General features: G+C 40.2%; 1 protein-coding gene across 2 annotated transcripts in view; it reads right to left on the bottom strand.

The window, feature by feature from the left end:
• TBC1D12 (TBC1 domain family member 12) overlaps positions 1–23816 on the bottom strand; it is an 83646-nt gene that overhangs the window by 19500 nt on the left and 40330 nt on the right. For both annotated transcript variants that reach the window (XM_034776205.1, XM_034776206.1), the window contains 2 exons: positions 7004–7119; positions 4142–4224 (listed from right to left, as the gene is read on the bottom strand). In XM_034776205.1, the coding sequence (XP_034632096.1) occupies positions 4142–4224; positions 7004–7119 (199 nt within the window). The remainder of the gene's footprint in view (positions 1–4141; positions 4225–7003; positions 7120–23816) is intronic.

The raw sequence follows: 23816 nt of genomic DNA, 5'->3' as shown, positions 1-23816 counted from the left end.
TTTCATTATTCTCCACTGGAACCTAGAAAACAACTCTGTTGATAAGATTATTTTGACTCTGCTGAGCTAATGAGAGGAAGAGCATAGTAATAGCTCATTTTTGTCACTAAGTTAGTAGACGTTCCTCAATAGGCACAAGGACAGATCTGTCCAGTAAGAAGGTACTATTTGTAGTCACTTTTCAAAGCAGACACTCCCTTCCAGCATGTGTATTGTGTGGGATTCCATATAAACAAATCAAATGGCTGCTCTTTAACACATTAATATTTTGCTTTCATTCTTGAATATGGAAGAGGTTCCTTGGTACAAGTTAGCATATTAAAAAAAAAAAAAATGGTATTTTGTTTTAAGGTAATAGAATATAGTCTCTCTTTACAGGATATGATTAAGGAGCAGAGGTAGAAACATTGCTACTGCCTGTTTAGCCATCATGCACATTGCCAATCAGCAATTCACAATCCCAAGAGAACTTTGTCCAACTGTCTTCAGGAAGCAACTGGCTGTTAGTCCAGTGGCGGCATAAATACTCCTGAAAGAATAATGCCCAACATCTACTGCTGGTTTTCAAAATTTAAGAACTTTAGAGGTATGGAATTTCTCCGCAAGTCATACAAGTGGCAATCTATTTTTAGATTACTGCACAGTACTGTATAATTTGATAAAGTGTTTGCATTAAAATAATCTCAGAAGAAAACTCCTGAAAATGGTCTACTGAACACACACACACACACACACACACACACACACACACACACACACAAGCAAAAGCTCTCTTCTTACAGCAAAGTCTCTGACAAACCAGGAAATTATCTGTTTTAGAAGATGTTAAGCTTATCAGAATTGTAATTAATCTTCAGAGAAACCCCACAAGGTTAAAAGTCATCTACTCAAAGATTATAGGTTATTACCAAATTTCCAAGTTAATTAAATAGAGCCAGTGGTTTGGACCAACAGAAATCTAATTAGAATTAATACAAACTAGAAGCACTCCTTTAGCACGGCTGTATACAAAATGTCTAGTAAAGTGAGTCCTAAACCATGTTCTACCAATAGCGTGTTTTTTACCTCTACTGTAGCTGTATGTCCTGAGTAGGGTGACCAGATGTCCCTTTTTAAAGGGACAGTCCCATTTTTTGGGACTTTTTCTTATATAGGTGCCTATTACCCCCCACTCCGTCCCGTTTTTTCATAGTTGCTATCTGGTAACCCTAGTCCTGAACATCTGACTTTACAGTACTTCTTACACACTGGAGAATTCCATCAATCCCAGTGTAACTACAGTAAATTATACAAGAGCATTAACAACAATAGTGAAGTTTAAAATACAAACATCTGCATTCTAAACCCATTTTCAGTTATTCAGTTTTCTGAAACTTTCACCTATTGGGATTCAGGTTAACAGGCTGTCTGCCTGCCAGGAAGAGGACTTCGGTTTTGCTTAAACATTTTTTCAATTCAATTATTTTTTGATTGTACAAAGATCAAAATTATTTTCCTATGATAAAAAAGATCCACTATTCTCCTCTGTTTAAAAAAAAAAAAAAAAAAAAAAAAAGCGAGAGAAAGTTCTAGCACTGAAATGGCTAATGGTAAAATACTGAAGTTTGGCCTTGCACTGAGATGCGTTGTAGCACTGAAGGAAATAGTATTCTGTTGAAAACTGATCTGGATTCAACTGTGTTAAAGCCATTGATAATCTGGCATATTCAGTTGAAGTGTCACGGTTTGTTTTAACCACTTTTTACTGAAGCTGAAGGTAAGCTATGCAGCACACCTTACCTAGCATACACTAGGCCACATGCACTGGAACGGTATGCAAGAAACATTGCATTTTATAAAGCGTGCATCAGGCCATGCACAGTTAATAAAAACAAGGTCTGCAGGAGTCCTCATCTCATGTAGTGCATCTTTTGCAAGAGGTATAGTGAATGGGGCAGAGTTCTGCAGTCCCTTGCCTTAATCACTGCATCTTTTGGATACGCAAGCTATAGAGACCTACCCTCTGTCTCCATACATCTTGTAGGGTAACACTTTGCAGGTCTTAATGAACATGAGAGGGGGGCTCCTTACTATAGGATAGGACAGGGCATCCTAATAGTGTCTAGCGCCTTTTTTTTAATTAATTAATTAATTAATTATTATTAAAGAAAAGTTCTAGGAAATTAAAAGCTACATTAAAAACTTACATGGTTAAGCACTGACAAGTCAGAACTGCCAAAGTTAAGTACACACAAGTTTAACTCGACCCTTTGCGTACACATTGTGAACACGAATATTTTATTTTGTACAGCCTTTTAAAGTACATTTTGTTTGGTACACAGGCTCTTACGTTAGTCAATGTGCATTTTCTATACAAATTACTCTCATCAATTGACACTCAATAGTACAAGATGCTACACTTGTATTTGTTTGTAGGAAAAATATATAACCATATTTCACCACCTGGGAAATAGTAAGCCATCATAAACTTAGGGCTTGATTCTGCTAACACTGCATTCACATAGAACTAGAAAGGAATTACTGGAACAGGAGGTTCCACGTAATTCTTACTGAGAGTTTTCAGTGCTACTGCAAAGGAAGTTATACGTAGTAATAATTTTGGTTTATTGTGACCAGGCCTGCCGACCGGGGGTTGGGGGGAGGGGGAGCAAAGGGGGCAATTGCCCAGACAGGCCACAGGGCGGTACCGGTGGTGGCGAAGGCAGCCAGGTGGGCACGTGGAAGCCTTGGCCATGCCAGAAGAGCACGCCCAGCAGCAGCTTGCTGGGCATCAGCCATCGCAAGCGCAGCACCACACGTGCAGACACAAAATTCAGTGAATGCCATTGTCCCTTCACATATTTGTATCTTAAAAAAATATCTAGCAATATTCAGGATGGCATCTTTGGCTATGACATTTTCAGGCAGTTCAGTACATCACAATCAACAAGACTGGTCTCTGTCCAAAGATGCAAAGCCCCACATTCAGCACATGCATATAAATGACTTTTCCTGTCAAAATTGGATAAAGTCTAATATTTTTCCTAGCAATGAAAATGTGTTGTATGTTTTTGTCAACTTCCTTTTCCATAGTAATTGTACTGTATGTGATCCTTCATATCCCATAAAGAATTAAATTTCAGGTAGTTGAAGGCTGCTATCAAATCTCCCCTCATTCTTCTCTTCTGCAGATTAAATAAGCCCAATTTCCTCAGCATCTCCTCATAAGTCACATGCCCCAGCCCCCTAATCATTTTTGTTGCCCTCCAATTTCATTCCATAATGTATTTAATTTAAATACACAATTCAAAATAACAAATTCTACATCTTACATTTAGACTCAAAATTTGTTTAATATTGGTACTGTAACTGGAAAAAAAAGTTAACTATATCAAGCAACACCACAACTTACATTTAGTGGGTTCTAATGTGTTATCAATAGGATAAAAAGTAGTGTTGTAAACCTCAGCCATCACTTTCCAGGAGGCCCACTGACTGTTCTGCCCTGGGGCCCAGAATTGCTGTCAACAGGCCTAATGGTGACAATTTCCATACCTACCTATATGACTAATTTAAAGGCAGCTCAAAGGCTTTTAGATCCTATCTTGTGGTTTACATATTTAGAATAATAAAGTTTTGTTTAAATGATTCATTGTGAACAGTAACATCAAAAATAAAAGGGGGGTGCAAAAGTGAAGTCTTTGATATGCACATGGACAAGCTGGGGGTTTGTATGCACAAGATCTTTGAAGTTCCTTGGCGTCCACAGGAGTTCATGTGCCCTTTTGAAGATCTGGCCCTAAGTAATAGCAATTGGTGACACCAGGGTAGCTGGAAAGATTTAAGCACCTCGTAAGTTTCCAGCTGATCATACTGCACAAAAAGTTAAATCAAGTTTCCATGTAAGCATTGGAGACTATATTCAATGTAAGAATCCATTTATTCACAACAGTGATGAAATTAAGAAGGCTACAATTTGAGACAGGTGGTCTGGTTTAAACTGTGAGTGTGCCTGTGAGTTTTGGAGCACAACATGTATAGTATTAGCCCAGAAATGTAGTCTAATGTAAATACTGACCTAAAAGCTAAAAATGTCCTTATTCTCTCATTTTTGCTATAGAAGATAGCTAACTATAACCATGGTAATACAGTTCTAACATACCTCGTTTTTTTGCCTCTGCCACCATTTCATCATATTCTTGTCTGTGACGTAAAGCCTCCTCTATGGATTTGGCAGGAAGATTTCTGAAAACAAGTCATTTCTGAATTCAATATATGGATGACATTCTGGACCATTTCAAGACAGACTGACTAGTTTCTCTCTCCTTTTTAAGGTGAATTTAGTGATTATATTATGTATCTGAATATCAATAATGGAAAATGAAGTCCACTATGGTGAAACATTTGTATATAAATCTACCAGACAAGTATTTTTGCATATATTGGCTCTTATCATGCTCCTCACTGTTAGTAAAGAGAGTCTAAGTGACTTCCTTAAGATGAAACAGACTGTGGAAGAGCCAGGAACAGAATCCAGATCTCCCGAGTGCCAATCCAATTCCATAATCATAAAATCAGCCTTCCTCTCAACCCAGCTGCTGAAGAACAACCTCCAAGGTAGAGAAACTCTATGTTCTCTGCTAAAATCGGTAATAAGTTTGCCAAACACTACCACTTGCAATGGCATTTTGTGTGATGTACACAAAAATATACACTAAGAACAAGATTATTATTACAATGCAATAATCCAGAACTTCCATTAAGACATAATGTTGTATATTACTGTAAAACTTGATACTTCACTATGAACTACAGGCCCTACATAAGTCAACGTATTTTAAGTCTTGCCAATAAGCTGTTTTTATCATCACATGTACAAGCAATACTTGTTAAAGCGTAGAGTGGAAAAGATGTTTTCATAGCCTGCCAGAATGGCTTTCATGAATCTGCAGAACTAATTTCACTGAGGCATGCTTGAAAGTCAGGGATTCTTTTACTAGAAAAAAACACTTTTGCTCAACTAGAACAAAGTTATTTTAACTTAGTGAAATCTCACAGTTCTCATGGAACCTTTACGGTCATACAAGAAGCCTTGTATGATGTTAAAACATTCATTCTACACTTCCTGTTTCATGGTTCAGTTTCATTAAGATGTATGAACCTTGAGGATTTTTATTCACAGATTGAGAGAAAATATTAGAAGTTTACTGTCCTACACCACTGATTGAGCTTGCATACCTCTGGGAAAACTAAAATATTCTAATAAATGGTGGTAAAAATTTCCCAAAGAGATTTAATATGAAAATGCATAAATGCATGTTAGAATTTTTTTCACTGATACTGAAAGTTAAATCAGCCAAGTGATGGATTAATGATGATGGAATAATTGATGATGATTTGAAACTCATAAGAAAATTCCTGCAACTAAAAGAATTCAGAACAAACAAACAAAAAAAAAAAAAAACAAAAAAAATCAGCCGACTATATATTGCTCCCTTAACTATTATCTTCTCAAATGTCTACTTCTCATTGTATTCATTATTTCAAAGTTAGTGCTGGCTCAGTGGCTTGTATAATGTGGTGTCACATGGTAACAGCACAGTAGTTTAGAAACAACCTCTGGTTTCCTAGTCTTTTGAAAACATTTTAGGAATGATCTCAGCCTCCATAGAGGGAGGCAGAGGGTTCATCATATTTTAGCACACCCAAATGACTGAAAAACAATATTATAGTCTGAAGACAGCCTTAAGATAAATGCTGAGCACGAGTAAATGTATTGGGTAAGACACTAGATATAAAGGTTAACATGGTATCTTGCATTCCCTGCTTCAGGAAGGTGATAGTCGCCTTTTGCTGGGCAAGAAGCAGCATGGGTTTGATTATCTCTCGATTCCTTTATTGTCAGTGATAATCAAAAACTCAGACTTCAAAGCTCTGAGTGGAGGATGGGATAGGGAATTCAGTAACCAAACTGTTAATAGCTCAACCTCAATTTCATTTTGGCTATCCTTTATCAACAGAATAAATATAACTTTTAATGTGACTTTTTTATAGGATTTGCTATAATGAATAGAAAGATTAAACTTATACATGCTCCAAAAATACAATCAACTCATGTATCTACAAATAAGCATTTATATGTGGGTATATATTAACAAGTAAAGATTGTTGACTGGGGATAAAATTCACTTACATGAAACATTAGTATTGCTTTTATACATTGAATCACCAACTTTTACACTTCATGCAACTGTATAAGAATTTAATATATTGTAACAGGTGAAGGAGGGATATCTTATAGAAATTCTCTTAGTCTGTAAAGGTGGTGGAAAAGAAAATAAATTGCATGAGGTGTTTTACCAGAAGCAAGTTCCCAAGGCGCTTGCAGGCTAGAAAGTAGGTAGGAGCAAGTTCACCCTGCCACAGTCAGAACCCAACATATTTAGGTGGTGAGCAATTATCTTGTATTTCCTGGCAACAGCATCTTTTTACCATATGCCAGAGTTACATTTTTTTATACCCAAAATTAGGCTTCCATGGTGACTGGTCTCAGATTATGCTCAACAGACAACCACTGGTGCTAACACCCTCTTGGTGGTCTAGCAAATTAAATATTTTAGGAAGCAAGCAGTGGAGAAATGGGGTTTTAGGAGAGGTCCTTAAGAGAATCTCTTATAAAGGAATCTGCAGAATGAAGAGTTCTGAGAATCAGTTTCATAGGCAACTACGTGACAGTACTACAGGAGGAGTATATAGGGTAAAATTCTAGCTCCATTGAAGTCAATGGAGCAAAACTCTCATTGACTTTAATGAGGTCAGTATTTCACCATATTATTTAGTTAAGGTCTCAGATTGAGTAATTTATAAGGAAATTGTTCCAGTTTGACCAGTATAGTACTTTGAGAAAGAAAATTGTAAACAGGACATCCAAGTTATTTAACCTTTGCTAGGTTGGGAGGTATGTGAGCATGTATGTATATCATGTTATTATCTACTTCATGGCAGAATTCACTACTATACTTACGATGGTCGATCCTCCAAAATAAGAGCAGTAGTTGAAAGTGGTTCAAATTCAAAAGTTTTACGTCTTGTTGCCTGGGGTGCAGGTTTACATGTTCTTCCTGTTCGTGCTTCATATTCCTAAGTAATGTTATTAAAAGAAAGCATTAAAAACCCCAAAATTTCAAGCTTCCTTATAACTACAGGACATGTTTACAAAATGAATCAATGAGGAACTAACACATTCCAGCTTTAAATGATTTACATCAACCAGGAGATGCTGCTATTTCATGACCATTAGGGAATGAAAACTAATGAGAAGGTTACATTTCACAAATCAATATATCTGGTTAAAGTGGATCAATGATTACATTCTAAATATAAATTCGTATTTGTGTGCAATTGACAAACTATAAAAACAAGTTTAAATGTGCTTTACAATGTTAATTGCAGTATAAAAATTCTATTGGAGCAGTCATATGTAGAATTACAAAAAGTATTAATTAAGAGGAGTCTTCTAGTCCCCTTCCTCATTTTTATTTTTCAAAATTTTCCTTTTTCCCCTTAATGGCTGCTGCTGTCTGTATTATGTTGCTCTTATTTCTGATTTCCACCTTTCCCCAACATCTTTCTGAATACCAATGGAGGGTGTGTTCTTGTTCAGATTTAACTATACAACACATAGTAGTACTGTAAGCAAGGTCTTATTTTTATCATTCCATCTGTTATAGATGTATATGTTTTAACTTGTATCCTTATGAGTGAGAATGAAGTGATTTCCTAATTAGCCAATGTATATTTAAGGGCAGGAGGGGAGACATTTAAGATACCCCACTGCAACCTCAGACACCCACCCTTAATTGACTTCCAAGTTACCCCATGACTCATTCTTACATACAGATTACAATTCAAGATTTTTCCTATGTGAAATAATTCAGCTAAAACCCAAATGACATTTTTATTTTAAACATTCTCTTTATGCAAAAAACTAAATGCTGGCTTCTCCTCTTTAATTCAATTTCTTTCACATGCTGCAGTTTAACAAAAACAGAATATATAAGGGCGAGTGTTTGTTTTTAAAGAGGAGAGTAGAACGTTAAGTACATTGGAACCAACTGTTAAAATAGGTCTGTTCTTAAGATGAGCCAAGAATCTTGTCCAAACTCATGAATAAGTTTAAAAAATTAAGTTTATCCCTGTACATATTTCAGCACTGTCCACTTTCAGAAGTAAAAAGAAGAAATGTTTTACACTGAATTTTCTGAAACAAAAAGAATCTGTTTCCTACAAAAATATATTACCCATCATAAATATTTTATTTAGAAATAAATAGCAAAAGGGTAAGTGATAAGCTGCTGATTAGGTAGCTGTATCTGCCTGATCAAGTACAGCAGTCTGTTCCAGAAATTGTTTCCACTTGAATTTCACACACTATGTGTAAGATTTTTGTTTACACCTTTTCACTACTAAGTATTTATATGCAGGAATAAAGGAGGTTATTGACTTGTCCTATATATTCCATTCATACAGGATATTTATTCTAAAAGGTTATGAAAAGTGAAAACAACTTTAAAAGTTATCTGTATAACAACTTAAGTCTTACAAAAAGTGACCATGCAACCTCAAAACTGTAAGGAGCTACCTGAAACCTTTGGATAATTGTTCGAGATAGAGCAAAAATATTGTTCACCATGGAGTTGCGTAACTCCCACTCGTGGTTGACAGTAAAGAGTCTGCTAAGGGAGTCTGCTGGTATGTTCTGGCTCCCTGGAAGATAAACTGTCAACAAGGTGATTTGATTGGTCATGCATCAATTCCATAGACTGACCACTTCTCCGCACAGGGGGATGGTAAAAGATGACCATCATTTGTGACATTATGAAGGTATGGTGATCTTCAATGAACAGGAGAAAGGTCTTGCAAGCCCTTAGGACTGCCCACAATTCCAAAATATTGATGCACATTTTGGACTCTCAAAATATCTAAGTGCCCTATGCTGTGTGGCTGTAGCCCATGTGAGCTCCCCAACCTAAGGGAGACACATCTGTGATAATTTTTTTCCAGTGAGGGAGAAAGAAAAGGAACGTCCAAGCATACCTGGTGGGGGTTCTTCCATCATATCAAAGATTACATAACTATGGCAGGAACAGTTACTATGGCATTCTTACAGTGTTGATTTCAAGAGTACACTGTTTGAAGCCACACCTGCAGGCTATGAAAATGGAGTCTGGCAAATGGCATTACATAACTGCATAAAGCCATATGATGCAGGAGAGAAAAAACTCTGTGCTTGAAGATGGTCTATGGAGGTCGTTCACTGCCTGGAACCTGTCCATCAGCAGATGAGCCCCTGCGTGACAGACTTCATCAGAGTGTTCCTAAATTCTAAGTCTACATTGGAGTGAGAACAGATTTTTCCTCGAGTTCACACTGACCGCCCCTTCCCCTCTCTGGGGAAGGAAGATGTTGAAACACTGACAAAATTGACTTTTAGGCTTCTTGACACGTCTTGGCAACAAGAAGCCAGTCGTTGAGATGGGAAGACACTGCCTGATACAAGCAGAAAATACCTTGGTCGAATGGGAGTGCTCTGTACTAAAAGTGGGTTGGAGCCCATCATGAATCTCAGAAAATGTCTGAGTAGGGTTTGAACATCTACATGAAAGTATGCATCTACATAGAGAGCTTTTCTAAGCTCATTTTTTAAGGATGGGATTATAGATGCCAGTGTAACCATGCAAAACTTGAGTTTGTGAATAAAACGGTTGAGATGGCAGAGATTGAGAATAGGTCTCCAGGTGCCCTTCTTCAGTACTAGGAAGTTGAGTAAAACCCCTTTCCGTGGTACTTAAGAGGTACCTGCTCTATTGTGCCTCAATGCAAGAGGAATTCTACTTCTTGTTTGAGAATTTCTTCATGAGAATGGCCCCTAAAATTTCTGCGTGCGTGGTCTTATTGGTTTCTGGGCTACTACTATACATGTTGTGCTCCAAAACTCACAGGCACACTCACAGGTTAAACCAGACCATCAGTCAACTTTTAGCCTTCTTAATTTCATCACTGTTGTGAATAAATGGGTTCTTACATTGAATATAGTCATCCATTCTCATGAGGAAATGATGTTTCATACCCTCTTGTCTTGTACTCTTTTCCACATCTAGAGTGCAACAACAACAGATGACCCCCAAAAGATGTTTGGGAATGGGCAGGTGGTGGTCTTATTGGTTTGCAGCTTTTGTATTCCGCTCAAAATGACACTTAGGTAGGGGTTGGGGCGGGGATGATGCTGCTGCTGCTACAGAAGGTGCAGGGAAAAGAGACTTCTGAACTCTTTGCCTCTTATGGAATGGCTCATGAGGTCTCTGATGGCCTAGGCTTGTATGACTGCCTACTGAATTTCCTCCTTGGGACAGGTATATTTACTCCCAGAGTTCAGGATGGTCCTGAAGTCCTTCAGGGTATGTAAAGACTCATCTGTCTTTTGGTTAAAAAGATGAGTTTCTTCAAAGGGCAGAAGAGTGGTCCTGCCAACCATCTTGCCTTTTTTCGATGAGAGCCTGAAACTGAGCTCTGTCCTGAAGGGGAAGCATGTCTACGAAGTCTGAAAATTTGGAATAGTTCAGGTAATCATACTTAGCCATCAGTGCTTGGTAGTTGGCTATCCTGAACTGAAGACTGGTAAAAGAGAAAAATCTTCCTTCCTAATAAAGTTGCTTGCCTTCTTTGTCAACTGGAGTAGATATAAGGTGTTGCTATCTTGAACTCTCTGTGGCAGCCTGAACCACCTAAGAATTAGGAGAAGGATGAGAAAAGAAAAATTCTATCCTTTGACTGTGACAAAACATTCTTCTGCCCTCTTATGGATGGGGGGGAGTGGCAGTGGCTGGGGTATGCCAGACTGTTATTTTTGGCTCCCTGATGGCTTTGTTAATAGGAAGCGCTCTTCTTCTGGAACCAGAAGACTGAAAAAGGTCCAATAGCTTACGTTGAGTATCCTGAACTTCCTCAAGTGAAATCTGTAACTCTCCTGCAATTTGACATAACAGATCCTGGAACTTCTTATGGTCATTGGGGATATGGAGACATTAGAGCCACAGCTTAATTTAGAGAAGACGACTACAATCTTGTCAATATCAGAGGAACTGCTGGATCTGGCACATAATCTTTATCTTCAATGGGTTCAGGAGGAAGCTCTGGTTGACCTCTCGTTAGGGAGGGGAGGTTGTTTAGACTCCTTAGAAGATTGAACCAAGCTTATGGGATGGTACAGGTACCAAGGTCTCCAGTCTGGCCAGTAAGATGGGTCAAATGGAAGTTGCAGGATCCCCATAACACGGGATAACAAAACACTGCAAGATGGATGTTGAGGTACAAGAGGTCCTAAATTGGTCCAGGTCCCTTGTCCAGAAAGATATGCCTCAGAGAACGAAACATCAGTTCATCAGATGATTACGGGTCTCCTGAGGAAGAAAAAGCTGATGATAGATCCAATGATAATACCAACAATCCTGCTAGAGAAAAAAATCACAAGCAGAGAATGGAATGGGACTCCTCCCATCAGTTGCAATCTCCTGCTGGAGTCAGGACCTCCTTCATGAGGGAAGGACCTGATTGAGGAGACTGAGAATTTATGAAAGCAAAAAATGTCCTCATGTGAATAAGACTCAGCTCTCCCCACAGCGTAAGGGATCCTGTCTGCTCAAACTGATGGAGCCACAGTAGTTAGTGTGTGCCATAGTCGTGCAAGATGAAGTTGGTACAGTTTGTGGCTGAGGCTCTCAATGGTTGCTTCTAATTGATACAATCAGATCCAGAGTTTGGCTGGATGGTACTGGAGGCACCGTTGTCAATAGATCGCAATCCAATACCAACAGAGCCCTGGATTTGTAGGCTCTCTTGTCATGCCCCTGAGATGTTCTAAGTTCTCTTGGACTGAGCCTGAAGACTTTCAATTTAGGCAGGGTTGTATCTGACTTCTTCTAAGTGGATTTGGAAGAGGATTTATTCTCATGTTTATGAGAATGCTCCCAGCCTTCCCAACAAGACACCAGTGAGGGATCTGTAGGGGTAGACTCCCTCACTCCTGAGTCAGACCTCATGGTAGGAGAGGTACTCCTTGCTGAGTCACGCCTTATATTGGAGCAGATCCCATCAGTGCTCAAGGAGAAGTTTTTACCTTTCATGGGTACAACTGGGGAACAAGCAGCAGATAGATACTGCACCTTGCCATAACACAGGCTTCCCTAAGGCAGTGCAGGCAGCGTTGATGGTCACTGCTGACTGAGAAGAAGTGCAGGTAAGAAACTCAAAATCTTGAAGCCTGGAGTCCTGAGCATAGTCTAGGACCTGCAGTGGGGTAGCGGACTATAAAAGTAAAACTAGAATTTTAGATTTTTATTTGGTAAAAACTTTTCACAAATATGTATTTACAGATAAACATAAGATAACAAAGTTCTGGGCACTGGAGGTTCCAACCTGAGTCATACAGTAGTGAGAAGGAACTAGAGAGGCAGTTTGTCTGCCCCACCCTTTTTCTTCTCAGTTGGAGGCACAAGGAGAGCAAGGGGTGCAGACGAACAGACACGGTTTTCAAAATTCTCCAGCTATGGGCACATGGAGTGCATGCCCCACAGTAGAATGCACATAGAGACCAGTACTCTTAGATTAAATATAAATAGGCTTGATTCTTTAATTCCTTTATCTAGAAATTCAGACACCTTAAAGAATGCTCTACCCACACTTTACAGAATGATATTTTAGAATAGCCCAGTTAGATGGGTTTAAAAAAAAAAAAAAGTTTGAGATAAAGTTCTGTGTTCACAGTCTTGGCTACAAATTCCTGGATACAGCTCTCTCTTATTATATTGTCTTTAAACTTATAGAAATAATAGATTAAAAGTCTGGACTTCTGGCAGTTGACAACTTAATGTATAAAACTAACCCAAAACATCAACGGAAAAGGAGTAATAAGTACTCTACTCTGTTTGAAACAAATGGTCTGAGGTCTCAAAGACCCATATCCTAGAGGAAGGATGCAATTTTGTCCCTGGAGAAGGAAGCAAATAAATGGCTACATGAAAAAAGAAGCCCAGTGGGACTCCAATAGCTTAGATACTGTAGCAGGCATGTTGGTTGGCCAAATGGCCTTTTTCCAGTCCCTGAAGCATTCTAAATTACTCACTTTCAGTTAGCAGTTCAAGAAGTTTTTAAATGACACACTGGGAATCCAGGGGAAAGCCATTTTTCATGGATTCACTCAAAGGGGATCCATAGTTGGTCTGAGTTGCATGATAAAAATAGTAGTGTACTCAATAAAAAGAAAAATAGATTAAATCATCCTGCATCTCAGACAACAATTAAGTTCTTAGCTTTGATTTGTGTGATTAAAAGACAGAGGTACCAATTAAATTATATGAAACGTTTTGGTTCCAAGGACCCTGTGTCTCTAGTTTTACCAAAACAATGTTGCCATACTCTTAAATACAGGAAAGATATAATGATTGAAAAAAACATTGATAGTTTCCCTACTCCTAATGTGGTCAACTAAAGCCAAAAATATTATAAACAATATTAACAATTGTTATAGTTAAAAGTCCCAAGCACACAATTTTCTTGAATCCCCCCCTCCCACCTTTAGAGTCTGATAACTTTAAATTTAGGTCATACTTGTGGGGCACACCAGGCCTTGTTTATGTTCATTATCAAAGAAGCCACCACCTTCAGGCTTCAGAATGTAAGCTAAGAGCTTTTTGGGGTGGGTTGGGTAGGTGGGTGGGGTATCTGAAATATCCTTGGTCAAGGAAGCTAAATTGCTTCCCATACGGTGGCACCATCTTATGTCCTAGTTCAAAAGGCCTCAGCTAAAGCATTAGTGCAGGGATCCCCAACACGGTGCCCACGGGCGCCATGGCACCCACCGGGGCATCTAAGTGGGCCCGCGTACTGGCCAGCAGATGAGCATCTGCCGAAATGCTGTCGAGAAGCAGCGTCATCCAGAGGTGTTGCCACCGAAATGCTGCCGATATTAGTCGGCAACGCCTCTGGATGCTGCTGCTTGTCGGCAGCATTTCGGTGGCGATGCCTATTGACATTGCTGCTTGTCGGCGGCATTTTGGCAGATGCTCAGCCGCTGCCACAGTCCTCCGTGGCTTGTCGTTTGGGGACCACTGCATTAGTGAAACAGTCTGGTAGAAAGGACAGTTGTAAGGCCCCATCTGACCACAATACTAGACATGATTGAAAAAGAAAAGGAGCATCAGAACTGCTTGCATACCTTTATGTTTAGGGTCCTGATAGAAGTCATACACCAGCTTCACTGACAGTTCAGACCTGAGAAGAGTTGAGCCCTGAAGAGGGTGTACAGTTTTGGTATTTTCTGATTCATTCTTGGTACACTCTCACATTAAAAACAGAAGTGTGCAACAATAATCAGTTGAGCAAAGCTAATTAAGAAGTGCAGCAAATCAAAAATCAGGAGGGATGGACTACAGACCTTTCATCCCAAATATTCTGGCATAATTCAACTGTTGCCACTCCCTATCACAAGAAACAAGCCTACAAAGCCATGCAGAGAAATGTAAGAAAAAAGATTCTTCAAAAGGACTTTTCACGGACAGAAGCAATGGCTGAAGTTGGTTATCAGACCACTAATCTTGTGGAAATAAGCACGTTTCTAAGAATAGTTGTCAGCAGGAAATTTTAATTGTACAAACTCGGTAGGATACCACAGAGCATTAATAGAGAGATTCAAAACTGAGACCAGAATAGTTTCCAAACTAAGATACTCTATTATAGTTGGAGCCGACTTCAGCCTTGAAAAAAGTTTTAACATAGTAGTTTTCTGTACCAGAACCTTCCTATGGAAAAAGATTCCTGCATAAGAACTTTCATGTTTCTGGAAAAATAAGATAAGATATTTTTTCATTAGATCCAAGAAATTGTATTGAGTATTCATGAAACCCACTAGTTAATAACATTCTAGAAAAATATGGATATTAGTAACCATTTTCTCCATATACACTGTGCACTACTACAATTGTCAAAGATTCCCAATATTCTTAAATCTGTACCTAACATGCGATCTTTCACAAATTCACAGCTGTGCATTAAGAAACTTTCTACTTAATATTAAGTGAAATGTGCAGTTATAAAATACTAGTTTGTGATTGGGTACATTTATGTATTATTTTTTATTTTGACAAAAAGGAAAAAAAGGTTACTGGGAATGGCAAATGTTTGAATAAATGTCAACCAAAACTTCAGATCCAAAATTGTACTGAACTGCTTGATTTTTAGTGTGAACAGCTGTTAGATATTAACTTGTTGCTAGAACTAAGTTCTGGAACTCATTCACCAGGTCTTCAAAAGTTGATGCCTCTGTGCTTAAGCAACTAAACTGCAAGTAAATCTATTGCAAGCTTTAATCCAGAATTATACAAGTCCAGGTGGATCAACATCTTATATCCAACAATGGTAACAGTTTAAAAGTTTGTCTGCAAAATCCTTTATTATTCAAAACACCAACAGATACTTGGCAGGACAGTAAAAAGTAAGTTATAGTTACTTACACAATAGTGACTGTATATCTTCAAGATGGGTGGTCCACACTGATTTCACTGTTGGCGCAAACATACACATCATCGGATTCTTTTGAAAAGCTGTGTCCACTGGGGCCACAACTGCACCTTGCTCACCCTCTTGCTTCAGTTAGCGGGGGGGTGGGGGAGGGGGAATAAAAAGAACAGGGCAGCTCCCACCTAAGCTCAATTCCTTCACTGAGTACAAGGACTCCTATCAGCAGGGCCGGAGGAAAGGATGTGGAATCTGTGTGGACACCACATCTTTAAGAACTACGGTTACTTACCATACAGTAAGTTATTTGTTCTTCAAGTGACCATCCACACAGATTCTACTCTTGGTGATTAGCAAGCAGTCATCCTAATCCCAGGAGGAAGGGGAATGGAGGCCTACTTGAAGAATGATTGCAGAATGGCCCTACAGATGTTTGTGTAAGACAGGGGTGGGCAAACTACGGCCCATGGGCCGAATCTGGCCCCTCAGGGCTTTGGCTCCAGCCTGTAGGATTGCCGCTTCAGGAAACAGCCAGCACCATGTCCCTGCGGCCCCGGAGACAGGCATGGACAGCTGTACCATCAGTTTGAACTCTAGGGCAGGGGGTTGCAACCTTTTTCTTTCTGAGGCCCCCCTCAACATGCTATAAAGACTTCAAGGCCCAGCAGGGGAGGGGGAAAGACTCGGGGATCCAGGCTGGAGGTGGGCCCTCGGGCATAAGCATACTTTGACTTCTATTTTGGGGGGGGCAAGGGCCAGTAGGGCTTGGGCCAGCTCCGCATGGCAGGGTCCAGGGAGGCAGTGCCACCTCCACCCCAACTCACCTCAGCAGACCACCCAGCCTGACTGGGTTGTGTGTGGGGGAGGAGGGAGGAAGGGGAGGTAACTCAGGGTGTAGGCTGGAGAGTAGCTAGGGACTGTGTGCAGGCAGGGGGTAGCTCAGGATGCAGGCGGGGGGGATAGCTCAGGGTGCAGGCAGGAGGTAGTTAGGGGCTGTGCGCCAGGAGGGCTCACCTATGGTAACTGCTCTCCCTGCCTCAGCAGCTCTTACCAGTTGCTTGAGCTGAGGAGTAACCACAACCCCAGGCACCAGCAGCAGGAAATGGAACGACGCGACTGACTGCTCCATGGCTTCCCGCCTCTGACCTGGCCAAGGGGCGGGGGCAGGGAGAGGAGAAAGTGAGGGTGTTTGGAGCCGCCCTCAGGACTGCTCTGCCACTGCAGGAATGGGGGCAACCAGCACTTGGGCCTTCATCCCCACGGCTCGGGGGTGGGGGGCGCACCGAGGCTCAGGCTCTGGGTTCCAGCCGCAGGGTCCCACAGCCCCCATGAAAGGGCTTGAGGCCCCCCAGGGGGATGCAGACCCCCGGTTGAGAACCACTGCTTTAGGGGAAGGGCATACAAATGTCTGACCAGAAGGAACTGTAACTATGCTACTTGGAATTTGGAGAAGTCAATATTTCTAACCATAAGTAAGGTAACCCCAAGCTGCTTAGCTTGGGTTAGCCTTAAAGGGCCTAGAACGCTTGCAAATTACAGTAGCTTCTATTACTGTCTTAAGTTTCAAAAGGAAACACATTTGTGAGAGTATGTTTATGGACTTTAACCGCATAAAAAACTTTTTTAATAAATTTCTAGTTAGTTTATTACAGGATTGGCTACAAGCATTGTCTTTGGTGAGAGATCTAAGGTACAATTGACCTGGAGTAAATGACTGGTTCTTTAGGACTGGAAGTAACCTGAATAATTGTGATTTTTGGTTTAAGGGACCATCTATCACAAAAAGGCAGACTTGCCTGCATGGCAAGACTATCCCCTTTGGCACTGTGGTCTCCTGTGACTCCATGTTAAGGTTGTTATAGGTTGAGGAACTCACACTTGAAACTTGATCGGTGAAATATAATTCTAGACACAACCAATTTGGTGGTTTTGCCCTGTTCCTTAACAGTCTTCACTAAGGTTGGCACTCACAGTTGAGAGCCATTCTCGACACCTTTACAGCCTAGTCACTTAAAAGATTGAGGAAAAAGCTCAGCCAGCACAGTCGTCTACTGGCTGAATTTGCACTATATCTGTGATTGTCTCGCAGAACTCAAGTCTTTCTCATCCTAGGTCAAAGGAATCGAGTGTCATAGCACGAATTGATAGAATGGCAAACGCTTTGGGCTCTTAACAAAAAGACAGATTTTTTCTCCCGCAGTATATTAGTCCTCATGAAAAGGCACTTCACTGGAACTCAGTTTCTGTTCCTATTGTCGCAGACTTCTTGTGCAACCAGCGCGCACTATTTAATTTCTCCTTGCTTTCTGTTCCTCATCTACTTCCCCCCTACAAAGTAGTATTTCAGGGACAAGTTTATTAATGCTTGAGGTGTTTAGATACAACAGTGATTTGTGCCTTCGAAAACCCTACAAATAAAAATTAAATATGTCCAATTTCTTCCCGCCAAGTGCAGACTGGGTTAAAACTCATTTAACAGCAACTACATGGAGAACTGCAGCAAAGCTAACACACGAAAATTTTGAAGTGCAGCACAGTAGCCTGTCTAGTGGACAGCAAAGTTTCCCTTGAGTAGATGTTGGTGGTCATGGGGTGCTGGACAACAGGCTTTACTGTTAACTATTAAAAGTTAACATTTGTGCAAACCTTTGAATAGGTAAAATACTATTACGAGTGATAGAATTTTTATTAAATACTTGATGTACTAAGCCACTTTGAAGGACAAAAAGGACGTTATTTTCTTTCCTCTACTGAGTATGTTGCAGAATCAAAAGTTCATTGTTTTAAAAAAATTACACTTTTATCTTTTAATAGGTGTGCCTGCTACACTTCGATGGGGCTGCCTGTACCAAGCCTGAATTAAGTGGGGAAGGTTGAGTGCAAATCTACCCATCTAGCCTCCTAAAAATACCCTCACTGGTTACAGAAATTGAACCAGGCTACCATTCCAGTACAAATGGCTGCTCAGTAGAGAGCACTGCCAACTCCTCATGCTGCATGAAAGTTCCTGGTGAAAGCCAGTTTCTAGAAGCCAGAACCCTAAAAAGTTTGATGCTGGCAGTAAGAAAACACTTTAAAAATGGAAGAGCAGTTTAGTGAAGTTTGGCCAGTGGAAACATGGAATCATTGTCAAAACCAGTGTCAAAATACCCCAAAAGGGTGATCTTACTAACAACTAGAGAGGAGTTACACTACTTTCTCTTGTAGGGAAAAGCCTTCTGATGTGTGATGCTAAACAAGATGAAAGGAACAGAGGAGGCAAAGCTTAGAGAAGAACAGACTGGATTCAGGCACAAGAGATTGTGCAGATCAGATATTCACACTAAGTACCATTATAAAAGAATGTATAGAATAGCAACCTTTCCTCATTATCAATTTCATTAATTTTCAAAAGGCATTTTGACAACCTGCTCTGACATAATATTGAGGAATAGTCTTCAGCCCTACGGAATCCCAGCTAAACATCATCAAGGCCATGTACAGAGATGTGAGATGCTTTGTAGAAGTGAACCACCAGACAACATACTGGTTCAATGCGGACACTGGCATGAAACAGGGCTACAGTTTACCTCCACTGTTGTTTGACATTGCCACAGACTGGATAATGAAGTGCATAAACTACACAAATACTGGTATAGGATGGACAGATGGAAAACGCCTAGAAGACCTAGACTTTGCAGATGATATTGTGCTACTGAACGATACCCCAAAAAATTTACAAAGACTACCTGGCCACAAAAAAAAAAAAAAAAAAAAAAAAAACACAACACACCCAACCACATGCCAAGCGGGGCTCAAAATTAGTTATGCTAAAACAAACATCCTTGAAACCCACACATCATCAAGCAGTAACATCACATTAGAAGGCAAAAATCAAGAAATTAGAGCCATTCACCCACCTGGGCAGCACCGTATTGGCCAACTGAAGACAAGAAGGAAGTGACACCAAGAAAAGGAAAGGCATCCAGAATATTTACTAATCAGAATATGGAAACCAAAGATGTATGACACGAGAATAAAAGTGAGAATTTTCAATTCAAATGTAATTTCAGTGTTACCATATGGCTGCGAGAGCTGGAGAGCTACCAAATCATTAGGAAAAAAGGAAGCCTTAGAAAATAAGCGCCTGTGAAAGATTCTGAGCATTGGTTGGAAAAACTTCATTATCAAAGAAGAGATTCAAGAAAATCACTAACCAGCAGCTTGTTTCCATCAGAATCTGAAGGAAGCAATGTACATATTTAGGGCATATACTCCAGATGCCAATACAGAGACTCCCACATGAAGCAATCAAGTGAACACCAAATAGTGTCAGAAAATGAAGGTGCCCAAAAGAAGCCTTAAGAATCAGCCTTCACAGCGAGGGTAGAACAGTCTATCAACAACATAGAGCAGCAGGAAATGGCAGAGGAATGAAAGATATATTTCTGCCCTATGTGCCAACAGTGGCGAGGGATGGATGTAAGAATTTTTACTAATATTTGGGGAAGGAACAAAGGGCAATTATCTTCAGGGAGACTGTCAGAATTCTGAGAAATCCATAATAAAACTCCAAATTATTTCATCTCCAAAAATTCCACATCAACTCACGTGTCCACCTAAATAAAAATGAAATATGATAAAATATAAGTAGGCAGGTGAACACCAGCAGACAGAGTCTGAACTAGATGCTATTTCCCCTTTTATTCCACAAGATGTAAATTTACCTGACCCAGTGTTGCTAGCCCATTCACTGTTAGCAGCAGAAATACAGGAGAGTAGTTGTAAGAAAGAACGCCTCTGAAGTGATAGGGACCCTGCCAAAGTCCCACCCCTCCCCCTTTCTCCATGAATAAGAACAGGTAGACTTAATAGCACAGTTTAAGAGAAATTTTAAAAAATAAACAAGTGTTTGGTCTTCAGTAGTGCCAGAGAGTTTAGAGAACCTATAAATGTCTGCAAAAAGAACAGGAGTACTTGTGGCACCTTAGAGACTAACAAATTTATAAATCTAATAAATTTGTTAGTCTCTAAGGTGCCACAAGTACTCCTGTTCTTTTTGCGGATACAGACTAACTACTCTGAAATCTACAAATGTCTGCAAGTTCTTGGAAGGCATTTATGAAACTGTGTAAGATCTCATTATCAGAATTTAAAGATTATTAATTCAATATAAAAATCCAAACTTTGGTCCATAATATTGGAAACTGACAGTCATTATGCTGCTAAAACAGCTGTCTAATTCACCAATTTTCATTGAAAACAGTGACATGCATCTTGTTGCCATAAAGTTTGTTCCATCTTGAGTCCAAGAAAAGCTGGCAGTAGTTTTACCGTAATATTAAGTTAACCACTAAAATACTATTTTGTATTAAATGATCTGAGTGACAGTGGATTAGAACTACAGTAACTCCTCACTTAAAGTCATCCCAGTTAACATTGTTTTGTTAGGTTGCTGATCTATTAGAGAACATACTCATTTAAAGTCATGCAACGTTACATTATAAGGTTATTTGGCTCGCCCCGCTCCACCCACCTGGCACTCCTGCCGGGGAGCGGGGTCAGCTCGCAGGGGCTTATCCCACTCTGCCCGCCCGGCATTCCAGCCAGGGAGTGGGCAAGCCCTCGACCCCCAGCAGGAGCGCCGGCCGGGCAGAGTGGGGCAAGCCCCCGCACCCCAAACCCACTATGCCCTGCCTCAACCAAGCTTCACAATCATTGGTGAGTACAGTATTAATTTGTTTAAAATTATTTTAAAAACTCATACTGTGTATGTATAATGACTTTTTCTAGCAAAAAACATTTCCCTGGAACCTAACTCCCCCACCCCCCATTTACATTAATTCTTATGGGTAGATTGGAGTTGCTTAACATTGTTTTGCTTAAAGTAGCATTTTTCAGGAACATAACTACAACGTTAAGAGAGGAGTTACTGTATGTGGTCTAGCACTCCCACAGGTATGACATCAAAATTTAAACTGTTACAATATAAACTTTTACATTAAGGTTTATTTATTTATTTTACCAAAAGTCAGATCCATTTTATAATCACTATAATATGGTATCCCTGTGCTTAAACTTCAGGGGAAGGGTAGTTCCTAACTGTGTGGGGAAGCCAACTCTGAAACCAGAGCGCGATTCCATCTGACAGATTGCATCTTTAGATGTAGCCATAAGGCTGGGTCAGAAGTGGTCATGACCTTTACCCTAGGACAGTGGTTCCCAAACTTTAACAGCCCGTGAACCCCTTTCACTAAATTGTGAAATCCCGTGAACCACCTCCTAAAAATGAATATTTTCAGGGATTTAACTTTAAATTTCCTCAGTGTGATGGATGTCCCGCTCTTCCTGGGGCTCGGGCTGCCAGCCCTGCGTGGGGAGCACTGGGGTTCGGACTGCCGGCTCCCCTGCTGATGGGGGGCAGGGCTCGGGCTGCCAGCCCCAACTGCCTGGCCCCACTCTTCCCGGGGCTTGAGCTGCCAGCTCTGTGTGGGGAGCGCTGGGGTTCGGACTGCTGGCTCCCCCGCTGATGGGGGCAGGGCTCAGGCTGCCAGCCCCAACGGCCCAGCCCCGCTCTCCCTGGGGCTCGGGGTGTCTGCCCGGCAACCAGGCCCCACCTGCTGTCTCTAATGCCCGGGGTCCTCTGTCCACCATTAGTGAAATTTTTCTGATGAACCCCCTGTAATGTTCTGCGAACCCCCAGGGGTTCGCGAACCCCAGTTTGGGAACCACTGCCCTAGGATAACCCCCAGATAAGATTGTAGCAGATCAAGTCACTTTCACCCCTTGTTGTAATTGAAGCAACAGAACAGCTCTACACAATCCAACAAGCTTGCTATGTAACACAGTGAGCCTTTAAGACACTTTTCTCTACGGTTTCTCCTGTGATTTTGAACTAAATACCTCTGATTTTTATATCATTAGTCCTTTTTGGGGGCACAGTGGATACTGGCAAACTCACTATCTACTCCATGCTTTTATTAAAAGCAACAGATAGGGCTCTACACCAATTCATATAGGGTAGATAATTGTCTAAATGAGTTCACATAGTTCTTTTAGGGTCTTAGTTTCACAAAAAATTGTAAGGCTGATTGGAGACCCAATTGGAAAGGTAATTCCACACATCACAGCAGTTTCAAAGATACAGTCATTCTTTTGGTGACTGTAAGACAAGAACTAATTTTTTTTTTTTAAATAGAATTGTTTAGGAATATATTTTCCTATATGAATTTTTAAAAAGCCATTACTTTGTATAATGCTTATTCCAGAGAAAGAGAGATTGGAATTTATATTAATATAAAACTCTTATCTAATAGATATGTGAGCGTGACTGAAATTGAAAGGGAAGCCTACTCTCAAGTGCTTAGCAGTTAGTTAGCATTCTATCTTTCAGACCATGTGAAGCTTTAAGAGATCCACTCTCACTGCTATATTTATTTATCAACTTAAACTGTATAAACAGGATTCCACCCAGTTTTTGTTTTTGGCCTGTACAGTTTTAACTTACATCAAACTCTCCGTGTCAGTGCAGAGTTATGGGTGGTAATGATATAAATAGCACCACACAAAACAATTAAAGGCGGCTTACATTTTATTTTAACATCAGTGGTCTTCAAATGGCACACCAATTAGACTTTCAAAGATACTGCTCACTGAAAACTTACCATACAAAGGGCACTGCTATATCTGTACAGATTTACAGTCTCATATTACAGAATATTTACTATATATATATATATATATACATACACACACACACAAATACACACACACTATATAACCAAGTTGAACAATGCTAACCAAGCAAATTAAGCCATTTAGAATGATACTAGGCTGCTGTGCGGCCACGCAGCTTAGGGGAACTTAGGACCACTGTCACCTTCAAGTCTGACCTCTTGCAAAAGAGGCCAGAGAGCAACCCCAAATTATTCCTAGAGTATATATCTTTTACCATCGAATCTTGATTTAAAAAATGGTCAATGATGGAGAATCCACCACAACCCTTGGTAAGCTGTTCCAATGATTAATTACCTTCATGGTTAAAAATTTACACTTTATTTCCAGTCTGAATTTGTCTAGCTTCAACTTCCAGCCATTGGATCAGCTTTTTCTGCTAGACTGAAGAGCCCATTATTAAATATTTGTTTCCCATGCTGATACTTATAGATGTAATCAAGTCACTCCTTAATCTTCTCTTCATTAAGCTAAATAGATTGAGAGCCCTGAGTCTATCACGATAAGCCATGTTTTTTAATCCTTTAATCATTCTCATGGCTTTTCTCTGAAGC

This window comes from Trachemys scripta, chromosome 7 (assembly GCF_013100865.1).
Source record: "Trachemys scripta elegans isolate TJP31775 chromosome 7, CAS_Tse_1.0, whole genome shotgun sequence".
NCBI lineage: Eukaryota > Metazoa > Chordata > Testudines > Emydidae > Trachemys > Trachemys scripta.
This window is presented reverse-complemented; position numbering and strand designations above follow the sequence as displayed.